The 13,828-nt window shown below is 36.1% G+C and overlaps 1 protein-coding gene across 11 annotated transcripts in view; it reads left to right on the top strand.

The window, feature by feature from the left end:
• The window catches only part of HECTD1 (HECT domain E3 ubiquitin protein ligase 1), an 89,088-nt gene extending 76,316 nt beyond the window's left edge, over window positions 1-12,772 (top strand). For 9 of the 11 annotated variants that reach the window (XM_036450959.2, XM_045585207.1, XM_036450947.2 and 6 more), the window contains 13 exons: window positions 672-726; window positions 939-1,121; window positions 1,502-1,709; window positions 1,801-1,886; window positions 2,331-2,458; window positions 3,550-3,751; window positions 6,192-6,329; window positions 6,573-7,180; window positions 8,044-8,122; window positions 8,705-8,798; window positions 9,414-9,564; window positions 11,565-11,709; window positions 11,812-12,772. In XM_036450959.2, coding sequence (XP_036306852.1) covers window positions 672-726; window positions 939-1,121; window positions 1,502-1,709; window positions 1,801-1,886; window positions 2,331-2,458; window positions 3,550-3,751; window positions 6,192-6,329; window positions 6,573-7,180; window positions 8,044-8,122; window positions 8,705-8,798; window positions 9,414-9,564; window positions 11,565-11,709; window positions 11,812-11,949 — 2,215 coding nt within the window. In that variant the 3' untranslated portion in view covers window positions 11,950-12,772. Of the gene's footprint in view, window positions 1-671; window positions 727-938; window positions 1,122-1,501; window positions 1,710-1,800; window positions 1,887-2,330; window positions 2,459-3,201; window positions 3,515-3,549; window positions 3,752-6,191; window positions 6,330-6,572; window positions 7,181-8,043; window positions 8,123-8,704; window positions 8,799-9,413; window positions 9,602-11,564; window positions 11,710-11,811 lie in introns of those variants that run through there. The other 2 variants (XM_045585206.1, XM_036450992.2) reach the window with 2 other exon arrangements.
• Window positions 12,773-13,828: the final 1,056 nt, after the last annotated feature.

Here is a 13,828-nt window from a genome sequence, read left to right as displayed (position 1 = left end):
CACTCCGCTGCGTTTCCATCACAATGATAGTTTATGACTGTTCAGTAAACCATTCGGCCCGCGATTTAGGCTGGATTTTAGATTTTGGCCCCTTCTCTGATTGAGTTCGACACCCCTAATGTAAAGTATTTCAGTAATCTGTGATGTAGAAAGTACTCAGTATTACCTATAATAAATAGTACAATTTATTGTTTATATATTTGTATTATATAAGTAATAAGTAATTATATAATTATTCTTATTTGACTTTACTTTTGTTGGTATATTCTTCTGTTGTTCTCTTAACATTGATAATCTTATCTAATGTCCAATAAAGTAATGTAGGTCCTTAGAAGGTCGTCATGCCAAATTCCATCTTCCTCCCCCACATTCAATTTTTATCTCAAGTGCCTTACATGTTACTTCATATCTTTAAATATTCCAGATTTGATATATGTTTTCTCTGTAATAATGCTAAATTTATAAACCATAACTTTTTTAGGAATATGATTTCTGTTACTTTCCACTATTTAACAAATTAGTATTTTTTTCTCATAAGTTCTCCCTGAGTTCAATGTTTAATGTAATCATATGGCAGAATTTATATATTTTCTGAAAAACTGAAGTCTTACTGGAAATAACCACAAATCATTTGATGTATGAATTAACTTGAATAATATCTTCATGTTTAGAATCATGTACAGAGAAATGAAGGATTCTGACAAGGAAAAAGAAAATGAAAAAATGGTAAGTTATTTTTAGAAAATGGGTCTTATTGGCTATTTTGGAAAAAAAGAAAACTAACACTGTTCAACTGAACATTGGAGGGGAAAATTAATAACACGGCATCCTTTAAATTAGGTTAAATGCATGATCTTAAAGTTAACTTTTATAATGCATGTAAAATAGCATAGACTTTATCATCAGGAAAGACCAACATTTGGTTTTTCCTATTGTAGGGTTGTTGGTCTATAGAGCATGTGGAACAGTACCTTGGCACTGATGAATTACCAAAGAATGACTTGATAACCTACCTGCAGAAGAATGCAGATGCTGCTTTCCTGCGCCACTGGAAATTAACTGGCACTAATAAAAGTATTAGGAAAAACAGAAATTGTTCTCAGCTCATAGCTGCATATAAGGTATCAAAACACTGTTTGGGTTGGGAATGGCTTTGTGCTTTGTTTTGCACAATTTAAGGATTCTTAAGGAAGGGAGATGTATTGGGACATAATAAAAAAAAGAGGTTGAATTAATATGCCAATGCTAAAATTTCAAATATGGTTTATGATATTGGAATCTAAGTGCATAGTTTTCACTGTGGCTTTATAGTAGTTCTATTTTATTTTGGATTTTAATGGTTTAGAACACATTAATTTTCTACTTGAGTAGTGCTGGTTTTATTTATGAAGAAGGCAATTCTTTGAAAAATTCTAGACTTTTCAAAGTAATACTAATGGGTTGATATATTGCTTTTCTTGAAAATATGATTAATAGCTAGTTTTGCTAATTGTTTCCTCAGGATTTTTGTGAGCATGGAACAAAGTCTGGCTTAAACCAGGGAGCCATTTCTACTCTTCAAAGTAGTGATATTCTTAATTTGACAAAAGAACAACCCCAGGCCAAAGCAGGGAATGGACAGAACTCTTGTGGAGTAGAAGATGTCCTTCAGCTTCTGCGAATTCTGTATATAGTTGCAAGTGACCCTTATTCAAGAATATCCCAAGAAGGTTTGTAAGAGCTTTGTTTCATTTCTGTGGCATTTATAAAAGCAAGTTCGTTTATATTTTATTAACTTTATTAATTTTATTGATTTTATAGAAGGTGATGAGCAGCCTCAGTTTACGTTCCCACCAGATGAATTCACTAGCAAAAAAATCACAACAAAAATTTTGCAGCAGATTGAGGTAATAGTAATAACAGATAATTATTAAACTCTTCAATCTGTCGCTGTTAGACTTTCATAGTATTGCTTCTTTTTCCTGTACTAGACTTCGTACATCTCTCCCTTCCCTCTGATCCAATGGTTTGGGTCAAATGGTCTATGGCCTTAATTTCTGTGATTACACCTAAGAATTGACCCTGCCAGTCGGTGTGGTTCAGTGTTTGAGCGTTCGTGTATGAACGGAGAGATCACTGGTTCATTTCCTGGTCAGAGCACATGCTGGGTTACGGGCTCTATCCCCAGACAGGGGCATGCAGAAGGCAGGTGATCGATGTTTCCCTCTCACCTCTTTCTGTCTCTGTCTCTCACCCTTCCTCTCCAAAATAAATAAAAAACTTTTTTTAAATTGACTCCTTTTATCTTTTTAAATAATTGCCTTAAGATATTGGTTTTTGTTAATTTGCAGGAACCATTGGCATTGGCAAGTGGGGCTCTGCCAGATTGGTGTGAACAATTAACCAGCAAGTGTCCTTTTCTAATACCATTTGAAACTAGACAACTTTATTTTACATGTACTGCATTTGGTGCGTCAAGGTAAGAAGTAGATCCTTTTATATTTTCAGAATATTTTTTAAATATTAAGTAAGCTCAGAATGTACTAATATACTTTATATCAAGACTAATGAAGGGAATATATTATCTTGTTGTTTTCTTTCTTAAAAGTGTTGTCAACATTTAAATATTACTGTGTTTCCAGTTGGATATATACTATCTTGGAGTGGTATGAATTAAACTCTTGGAATAGTGTGGGTTGGAAATACAGTCATTCCTTGGTATCCGTGGGGAATTGGTTCCAGGATCCCTGGGGAAACTAAAATCTGTGGGTGCTCAAGTCTCTTAGCATTCTGTACCCATGGGTTCTGCTTCTGTGGATACAGCAGGCCAATCATAATGTTTTCTGTCAGCTAGCATTTGCTGTACAGTACATAAGTAGTTTATATAAATTATTAGTTGCTGAAATTCCTAGAAATACCAAATAAAATGCTTGCAAATAGCTTTGTTATCATTGAAATATATCTTACCTTCTGGCCATTTAATGCACTACATATTTTACTTAATTATTTCTGTTTCTCTCTCGTGCTAGATGAAAGTTTCAAAAGGATAGGAATTTCTAGCTGTTTTATTCAAAGTAGATGTAAAAAGTTATGATTTCAAATGAATTTATTTGTTTTCCTAAGTTACATTGTATCATTTTATACCATTTACAAAGCATTTGTACACACAGAACTACAGACCTAGTGTGATAAATGGCATTATTTATGATTTCTGTTTTATAGAAGAGGAAATTGATTCTCTAAAGTACTTAGCTGAGTTGGCCAAGATTGCCAAAAAAATCATAACACACATGACAATGGATCTTTCATCTTATTCCTAACTTAAGATTCTTTCTCCCACCTTAGCTGGGTTTGCTGTGCTTTAAAAAGAAAAGGTTTTGAAATCAGACTACCATTTTTTAAAAATGAGAGTTTATTTGAGCTAAATAGAGGAATGAGATTTCTGTTCACACTTGGAAGCAAGGTCTCAACGGACTGATTGTTAGGAAATGTTTGGTTTTATGTACTGGTTTAGTTTTACCTTCAACTGTTGCTGTATGTTGCAGTTACATAGATTTTTTTCCATTTCAGAGCAATAGTGTGGCTACAAAACAGACGTGAAGCCACTGTGGAAAGAACAAGGACCACAAGTAGTGTTAGGCGAGACGATCCTGGAGAGTTTCGAGTTGGTCGTCTCAAGCATGAGAGAGTGAAAGTTCCACGTGGTGAATCGCTGATGGAATGGGCTGAGAACGTCATGCAAATACATGCAGACCGGAAATCAGTTCTTGAGGTATCTCATATAAAATTTGTTTGTGTGCAAGAGCAACAGAGAACCAGCCAGTCTGTTCTGGTTGGATAGAAGTAAAGAGGAATTTCCCCTTCTCCAAAGGTCTCCTTTGGCAGAGCATCTTACCTTATAAAAGAGTCATGTGCAAATTAACCATCACTCCGCTCAAGCCACGCCCACCAGCCAATCAGAGCGAGTATGTAAATTAACCCCAGCCTAGATGGCTGCAGCCACAGAGAGCAGTTGAGAGAGGCTTGGGTTTCCCCGGCAATGGAAGCCAAGCTTTCCACACACCCTGGCGGGCTTAGACCTCCACTCAAGGCTACAAAGTTTCAATTATGGAAGATAAATAAATTCCAGATACCAGGGCCTCTGCTTGGGTCGCCAAAGGGTGTGGCCAGCCTGCAAACCACCACAGGCCCCTCAGCCAGGCTGCCCCACACTCCAAGGGAACCTCCACCCTGATCTGGGATACCAGGGCAAACCAGCTGGCCTCCACCCATGCATCAGGCCTCTATCCTATCTAATAAAAGAGTAATATGCAGATTGACCACCACTCCAACACACAAGCTGGCTGCCCCCATGTGGACACAAGATGGCCACCACAAGATGGCCAGCAGGGGAGGGCATTTGGGAGGCACCAGGCCTCCAAGGGAGAGCAATTGAGAGGGACCAGGTCTGCAAGGGAGAGCAGTTAGAAGTGATCACCTGCAGGGGAGGCCAGTTAGGGGTGGCCAGGCTGTCAGAGGAGGGAAGTTGGGGGCAAACAGGCTGGCAGGGGAGCAGTTAGACATCAATCATGCTGGCATGGGAGTAGTTAGGGGATGATCAGGCTGGCAGGCAGAAGCGGTTACAGGCAATCATGAAGGCAGGCAGGCGAGAACTTGGGAGTCCTGGATTGTGAGAGGGATGTCCGACTGCCCATTTAACATTCCTTGAGGTGTCCCAGATTTGAGAGGGTGCAGGCTGGGCTGAGGGACACCCCTCTACCCTGCGCACGAATTTCATGCACCTGGCGTCTAGTGTTTCATAAGAGGATGTCAGCTCACCATAGGGGTCAGGATCTTGTGATTTAATGAGCAACGGAGATCTTCACTCTTGAGATGGGGAGGTGGATCATCTATTTGTTAACAAAACTTGGACAAATCATAGTACTCACAAAGGATTCTTCTTGATAATCTAAATGCTACCTTTATATTAAACTAGGCTATTAGATAGGTATCTCTATTTTTGGAGCACACTGTTTTATAATATTGTTTCACTTAATTTGAGCTTGGTACTATAAAATTAGTTTATATTGAGAGTTAACAAATGGCGGTATGAAGTTCAATACATTTACGATAGAGATGCTATTGTGGGCATTGTTGATTATATATTACATACATATTATTTCTTTATGAGAGAATATCATGGAGAAATATCATGAAGAAATATCTCTCCTGTCAACAGATTTGAACCAGCTGTTTTATCTTTTGGATCACAGACTGATCACAACAAATATATCTCTAGAAAATATATAAGGCTTATAATTTCTATCATATTGCTCTAACCGTATTTACTTAGTTTTACTTTGCACTGTGTGTTTTTGTAGGCTGCCTTAAAGCATTTTTGAACAGGTAGAATATGGATAATACCTTTAAAGTGATTGCTTAAAGTCAGAAGTAAGTGGAAAAGTTTAGGTTTTGGTGTTAGATAGACACATACAGATTTGTATACCATCATTTCCTCAAGCAAATGATTTAATCTCTTAATCTGAAACTTGGTTTCCTTCGTTGTAAAAAGGAGATGATATAGTAGTCCACCCATATCCAAGGTTTCACTTTCCATGGTTTCAGTTACACTCAGTCAATAGCGGTCTGACATTATTAAATGAAAAATTTCAGAAATAAACAATTAGTAACTTTGAAATTGCCCTCCTTCTGAGCTTGGTGCAATATTATGCTGTCTGTGAATCATCGCATTGTTTGATGTATCCATGCTGTATAGGCTTCCTGCCTTTTAGTCACTGAGAAGCTGTCTCTGAAGAAAGACACATTCACATAACTTTTATTATAGTATATTGTTTTATTACTGTTTAATCTTTTATTGTACTTACAAATTAAACTTGACATAGGTAGGTTATATAGAGAAAAAACATAGTATACATAGGGTTTGTTACTATCCATAGTTTTAGGCACCGACCGGGGGTCTTGGACCATATTCCTCCAGGGAGAGAGAGAAATTATTGCAATGTATTTTGTAGGGTTGTTGGGATAAGTAACTTTATGAATGCTCACCATAACATTTAAATGTGTAATGTACAATAAACATTAAAAAAAAACTTCCATGTTGCTTATACTGCTGCTATAAAACAGGTATATTACTGGATTGGAAATGACTAATTTGGCAAGAATGGAATCATTTAAGCTCACTTCTCCTTATAATGTTTTTGTTCATATTTTAGGTTGAATTTTTAGGAGAAGAAGGAACTGGCTTGGGACCCACATTAGAGTTTTATGCTCTGGTGGCAGCAGAATTCCAGAGAACTGACCTGGGCACTTGGCTCTGTGATGATAACTTTCCGGATGATGAATCTCGTCAGGTGAGACTTATTTCTTTTTATGATTTGATTTGTGATTTTCCTCCTCTTAGAACATAAGCTGGGTTTATGAATCTTAATTTATTGTTCAATAATCTTGCTATTACTAGATGTTTTTAAAGGATAATATTTAGTCACAAAAAATAATTTAATAAAATGTATATATACTTTTAGATAGCTAAATTGAAGATGTTTACTATTTATAGATCTTTAACTTTATTTACATTTCTCCCTCTAAATAATTAGGTTGACCTTGGAGGTGGGTTGAAACCTCCTGGATACTATGTGCAGAGATCATGCGGACTGTTCACGGCACCATTTCCACAAGATAGTGATGAACTTGAAAGGATCACAAAACTCTTTCATTTCCTTGGAATTTTCTTGGCCAAATGCATTCAAGACAATAGACTTGTGGATTTACCTATTTCAAAACCTTTCTTTAAACTTATGTGTATGGGTGACATTAAAAGCAATATCAGTAAACTGATTTATGAGTCACGAGGTGATAGAGACTTACACTGTACTGAGAGTCAGTCTGAAGCTTCTACAGAAGAAGGTCATGATTCACTCTCTGTAGGAAGCTTTGAAGAGGATTCAAAATCAGAGTTTATTCTGGATCCTCCCAAACCCAAACCGCCAGCTTGGTTTAATGGAATTTTAACTTGGGAAGACTTTGAACTAGTAAACCCACACAGAGCAAGATTTTTAAAAGAAATTAAAGACCTTGCTATCAAGAGGCGCCAGATTTTAAGCAACAAAGCTCTTTCTGAAGATGAGAAGAACACAAAATTACAGGAGTTAGTGCTGAAAAATCCATCAGGATCTGGGCCTCCACTTAGTATAGAGGATTTAGGGTAAGCTTTATATAAACATTCTTCAACCTAAGTTCTAAAGTTTTTTTTGTGTTTTTTTTGCCCCAACTAATTTGCACTGTATGAGTAAGCCTGTTAAGAACAATAATATGCTATAGGAAATATTGATTATTGATTTGAACCTTTGATTTGCTATATCAGTAGACCTCTGAAAGATTATCTGATTTGTCATATGTGACAAATGTATGTATCTTCTGTGAAAAAAGTCTAAAGCCAAAAATATTTTGATAAATTTATTAGCTAATTAATATTGAATAATTATTAGCTACTTGACAAAGCTCAAAGTAGCTTGCTTTGTGAATAAGCCTTATCCCCAGTGGTTGCATTAACTAACATGCAGGTCTTTTGATAAAGCTCTATTTGTGTGTGTGTGTGTGTATAAAATTATTCTAGCCTTGGTATATTTTATGATTTTGGGTTGACTACAAGGCTTGCTTTTGCTCCCTCCCTCCCTTATATTCAGGGTATGATGGAGGATGGTATAACATGAATAACATTAGTGAAGTAGTAGTTCCTTCCTGCAAAAGAACATTTTAAAAATCTTATAAACATGTCATAATTCACTGCAAAAAATGTTTAGTTCATTCATTTCGTGTCATACGGGGAAAATGAAATATGGAAAGGTGGTGGCTTTATGCAGTTTTTGCAAAGCCATGTTTGGGAACAGGTTTGACTTAATGGTTTTTGTGTACAGGGTTTGCATTTATAAGTGCTATCATACTTAATATTAAGCTAAGTATAGTAACGTTGTAACTTGAGTTGGGGTTCAGGGTTTTGGCAGCGAAGTTATAAAAATTAAATACCAGAAGTAGACATGTCAATCTAATACTTATTTGTCTTTACAGTTTAAATTTCCAGTTTTGCCCTTCCTCAAGAATATATGGTTTTACAGCTGTGGATCTCAAGCCAAGTGGTGAAGATGAGGTAAAAATTTTGCTTTTGATACTGTTTTTAAAATCCAGCTGAGGAAATGTTTTTATTTTATTTTATTTTTCAAATACATTTTTATTGATTTCAGAGAGGAAGGGAGAGGGAGAGAGTTATAGAAACATCAATGATGAAATAAAATCATTCATTGATCAGTTGCCTGCTGCATGTTCTACACTGGGGATCAGCATACAACTGGTCATATGCCCTAACTCGGAATTGAACCATGACCTCCTGGTTCATAGCTCAACACTCAACCACTGAGCCACACTGGCTGGGCTATAGTTATTTATTTTAGAGAGAAAGGAAGGGAGAGGGAGAGATAGAAATATCAATGAGAGAGAAATATCAGTTGGCTGCCTCCTGCACACTCCCTGCTGTGGATTGAGTCTGCAACCTGGCCATATGCCTTAATCAGGAATCGAACCAGCAACCTGGTACATGGGTTGACACTCAACAGCTGAATCCCACAGGCCGAGACTGATACAGTTTTATGTTCAGAATCATCCTCTTACTGAAGCCAGTTCTACTGAAATTTTCTAGATATTAACTATAATACTGGCAAATTTTCCTTTTCAGATGATAACAATGGATAATGCAGAAGAATATGTGGATTTGATGTTTGACTTTTGTATGCATACGGGTATTCAGAAGCAGATGGAAGCCTTTAGAGGTAATTTTTAAATCTCTTTAGATTAATCCCTTTCCTTTTACTTTGAGAGAGTTGAAATTAAGGCATGTCTGTGGTCAAGAATTGCTGGTAATCTCCAGATACGGCCTCTAGTTTTTGTCTTCCAGATAGTTAGATCCTGCACAGAACTTAGAACAGGTTGGAACATTTCGAAGATGTAGCGTACCCTCAGCTGGCTCCATTTCTTCATTTGTTATTGATCATAAGGTTGCATTCTTTCCATATCACATGGGCTAGGATGAATTAAACCATGTTTAGAATTAAGTTCTTCTGGTTGAAGATTAAAGCAAAATATACTAGATTGTTTTCAAAACTTACTGGTTTTGAAAATGGGAGTAAATATAGCTTTGGTTGTCTTGTATGACACAATGGGAAATTTTTATAATTTAGTTACTGATCATAGTGACTGAATATTCTCTCTGTTCACATTATTAATTAAGCAGAGATTTTTGTATTTTAATTCTAACAGTTTTGACAAGCTATCTTAATTTATATTTTCAAACATTATTTATAATTTGATTTGAAATTTGCTATTTTAAAATTGTAATTTAGAAACTGAATTGTGCATTTTGTTTGTTTGCTGTGTACATAATGTAGATGGATTTAATAAAGTTTTTCCAATGGAGAAATTAAGTTCCTTCAGCCATGAAGAAGTCCAAATGATTCTTTGTGGAAACCAGTCGCCATCCTGGGCAGCAGAGGATATTATCAATTATACTGAGCCTAAGCTGGGTTATACACGTGATAGGTATGTGTTGGTTATTTTCTAAAATAAAATAACTTATGTTTCCAAATCATATGGTCTAAGAACTTTGACTCAGTGAATTATATCTATGCTAATAAAAGGGTAATATGCTAATTAGACGGGGTGTCCTTCTGGACAAAGCCATGGTGGCAGGGCTGAGGCAGAGGCAGAGGCAGTTAGGGGCAAACAGGCCGGCAGGGGAGAGGAGTTCGGATCAGGCTGGCAGGGGAGAGCAGTTAGGGGGATCAGGCCGGCAGGAGAGAGCAGTTAGAGGTTCAGGGTGGCAGGCAGATGAGCTTTTAGGAGCCAGTGGTCTCAGATTGTAAGAGGGATATCCCCCCAGGGGTCCTGGATTGGAGACGGTGCAGGCTGGGCTGAATTTTGTGCACCAGGCCTCTAATTTATAAAGTAAGTGAGAAAAGTAGTTAAGATTCACCATTACCAAGATGGGTACCCAGGAATGAATTTATACAAAAAGACAGTTGAGTCTTGGCTAATGTTAAGATTCCTTTTCTCACCCTGTTTTAATTGTTCATTATTTTAAAAATTGGGGTAAAATGTAAAGCTTTAGACTTTATTGCTTTTATATTAACTTTTTTTTTTCAAATAATTTCAGACTTATAGAATAGTTGAAAGAATTCTCCACTTGACTTTAATATTTTTATGTTTTTCTTTACATTCTGCATTATACACACACACACGCACACGCGTACACACGCATAATAAACCTGTGTACTGGTATATGTATAGACATACAGGTGCACTATTTTTTTCTGAACCATTAGAGAATATGTTGCATACATCATGTCCCTTGACTCTTTAATACTTTAGTGTACATTTCTTGAGAATATGGATATTCTCCCGTGTATGCAATTACTAATAGCTAGCAAATTCAGGGTGCTGCTATACTATTAACTAATCTATCTTTCTAGTAATGTACTCAGTAGCACTCCCGTCAGCCCTGTACTTTCTGTATCAGGAAATTTCATTTTGTTGTGATAGGTTTTTAATCTAGAACAGTTCCTCCACTAATTTTTTTCATATCACTGACATTTTAAGACTACAAAGTCTTTTATAGTACTTTTAAAAAACTTCCCAAACTAATGTAAATGAGAATATTATGAATTATTTTAAACTAAATGACATTGCTTACCTAGCATTTTTTAAAGTAAACATTTTATTAAAGTATAACAGAAGTGCACAAATTGCATGTATTGCCTGGAGAATTTTCACAAAATAAACCCAACTGTAGAAATGGCACCAAGAATAAGAACTCAAGAAATCCCTTCTCTATTATATTGTTCTCTAGTCATTAAATCACTATTCCTGTTTATTCATTTTGCTTGTTTTTGAACTTTATTAAATGAAATCATGCAGATATATATTCTTTAAGATATGTCTTCTTTTCGTTTAACATAATCATGAAATTCATCCATGTTTTGGTCTACTATAGTGGTAGTTTATTTTACTGTAATAAGAATGGATTATTTTAGATCAACTTTGATAATTTAGGCATATTTGGATAAGTTTTGCAAGTATATTTTGAGCTTTTCTGATTTGCTGACTTTATTATATGTTTGATTCCTATACTCCATCATCGTTTCAGTTCTTATTGAGTCCAAGAGTCTTGAAGGATATATATATTTTTAAATATATTTTATTGATTTTTTACAGAGAGGAAGGGAGAGAGATACAGAGCTAGAAACGTCGATGAGAGAGAAACATTGACCAACTGCCTCCTGCACACCCACTACCGGGGATGTGCCCGCAACCAACGTACATGCCCTTGACCGGAATCGAACCTGGGACCTTTCAGTCCGCAGACCGGCGCTGTACCACTGAGCCAAACCGGTTTCAGCTTGAAGGATATTTTTAAAGTAGTTTGTGTCAGTTCATCTCATACTTACCTAAGAGTTTCTGGGCAGTGCTATTTTGTGGATATTGCTTTTGGGGGGTTATTGCTGGCTTACAAATACTGATAAACTATACTTTTCTTCCTTTAGCCCTGGCTTTCTGAGGTTTGTGCGGGTTTTATGTGGCATGTCTTCAGATGAAAGGAAAGCATTCCTGCAGTTTACCACTGGTTGTTCAACTCTGCCCCCAGGTGGACTGGCTAACCTGCACCCCAGACTCACGGTCGTACGCAAGGTACAAACTCTAGTTAATGGGGGATCCAGTTAATTACTTAAGAATTGAAAGAAAAATATTCAAAAGCATGGTCTTTTGTTATTTACAATTTTCTTTCTGTAGGTTGATGCTACTGATGCAAGCTATCCATCAGTGAATACATGTGTGCATTATCTAAAGTTGCCGGAATATTCTTCGGAAGAAATCATGAGAGAGCGCCTTCTCGCTGCTACAATGGAAAAAGGCTTTCATCTCAATTGAGCTTTGAAGTGCAATGGGAGACATCAGAGACTAAAAATACTAGTGAAGCCTCCTGTGTTTGTGTGAAGAGAAGTGTATGATCCTCCACGCTAAGGACACTTGCCTTTTTTTCTACCGTGAAGGCTTTAAAAACGTGGAATAAGTTTGTTAGCTGCTAATGACAAAACAAATCCTTTAACTACCCAGCCAGCGAGTACATAGCACAGAACACTGTGTTGCTGCAAGGGCTTAAGTGACTGGAATAAGGTGGTCCTGCTTCACTGTTCCAAAGAGCAGCTTCTGAGATCTTCAGTGTTCACTGGTAAATTTCTAACAGTGTATTTGTGTAAAGTTTGTCATTTCATACTTCAAACACTACAGTTGCCATCACTGATCCCTGTTTTGCTGGCTTTTAAGCTACTTGGTCAAAAATCCTTCTTCCTTAAAACATAGGGAGTTAATAAGCATTCAAGCTTTTTTTTCTCTCCCCATTTTAATGATGCCTGCACTATCAGAGTATTGTAGCGTTCTCTCTTCGTTTGGCATATAATCATGCACAACCTTTTATTTCTTTGAGGTGGGAGTATATTTTTATTTCCTATATGCCATACTATAAAGATCAAATTCTTAAGTGTGTCTGTGAGTTCAAAAATGAAGATATATCAAGGGGAAAAAATTTTAAAAACACTGGTCTAGATGCCAGGCACACTTAAAGTGAATTTTACTTTTGGTTGTATTTTCTTTGTATATTATAAACATTTATTTAACTTGTTGGAGTTTGAAGTAAAAAATTTCCAAAATGTATGCTCAATAATAATCATTAAAATGTTTGCAGCATATAAAACTGTGTCATGTGACTATTTTACTACAACCACCAGACCTGAGAGCTTAACCAGATACTTTTCATTTTGAGTCATTGAGATATTGTTTTTTTAAAAATTATTACATGAAGAAATGTATTTTTCTATACATTCTTACAGAAACTGGAAAGCTAGAAATATGTTCACATACTTAATTGTGATCCAACTGTTGTATTCTGTGTTAAAGTATTCTTTAGCTGAAAATGGCCCATTTATTTCTGTTAACTTGTATCTGCAGGGATGTGTAAATCTAAGATTAAAGATTGCTTTTTTAATATTGTGTTAGTATCAAAAGAAACCACCAGGATACTGTTATTTTCTGGTGTGTTGTTTTTTGTTTTGTTTTGTTGCTGTAATTTTTTTGTAATTGATTTTTATAGCTGGTTGCCTTTCACAGGGTCCCAGACTGGAAATCAAACCTGCAACCTAGGTACGTGCCCTGACTGGGAACTGAACCAGTGACTTTCCGGAGCACAGGATTCTCCAGCCAAATGAGTGGCTTGGCCACAGCATTATTTTCTAGTTTGAAAGAAGGAGTTCTTATTTACATTTTCCAAACTCCTCTAATTTATCCCATCTGTGCATTTAGGTGAAAGAAATGTTGGTAGGCTTGATTTAGCCAAGTAACCTTTTTTAGGAGTGAAAAGGATTTTTTGGAATTGCCCATTTATTTACCTGTTTAAAAGGTATATTCCCTTTTTACATTAGAAGAGATATCTCCCACTATAGTTAATCTTTTGAGTACTGTTTTTATTCTCTGCATGAGAATGTTGTTAACTATGTAATCAGAGGCATTTAAATAATTTACCTTATTGTTAGCTTCACAGTTGTCTGTGAGAATACAAGTTAAAATAAAACATATTAGCAATATTTAAATGTATGACCTATGCTTTCGTCCAAAAACTAGTGGTGGTGATTTATCTCAATAATGTCGTGGGTGTATGACAGAAACTTTATACTAGTATTAGAATTCAAATCCAGTATGTGTGTGAAGTATTGCCATTATTTATATCTTTGAAATGTCTGTCAATAGTTACCTT

The sequence above is a fragment of the Pipistrellus kuhlii genome, unplaced genomic scaffold, assembly GCF_014108245.1.
Source record: "Pipistrellus kuhlii isolate mPipKuh1 unplaced genomic scaffold, mPipKuh1.p scaffold_m20_p_1, whole genome shotgun sequence".
Lineage (NCBI taxonomy): Eukaryota > Metazoa > Chordata > Mammalia > Chiroptera > Vespertilionidae > Pipistrellus > Pipistrellus kuhlii.
The sequence above is the reverse complement of the archived record's forward strand: the minus strand, read 5'-3'. Positions and strand labels throughout refer to the sequence as shown.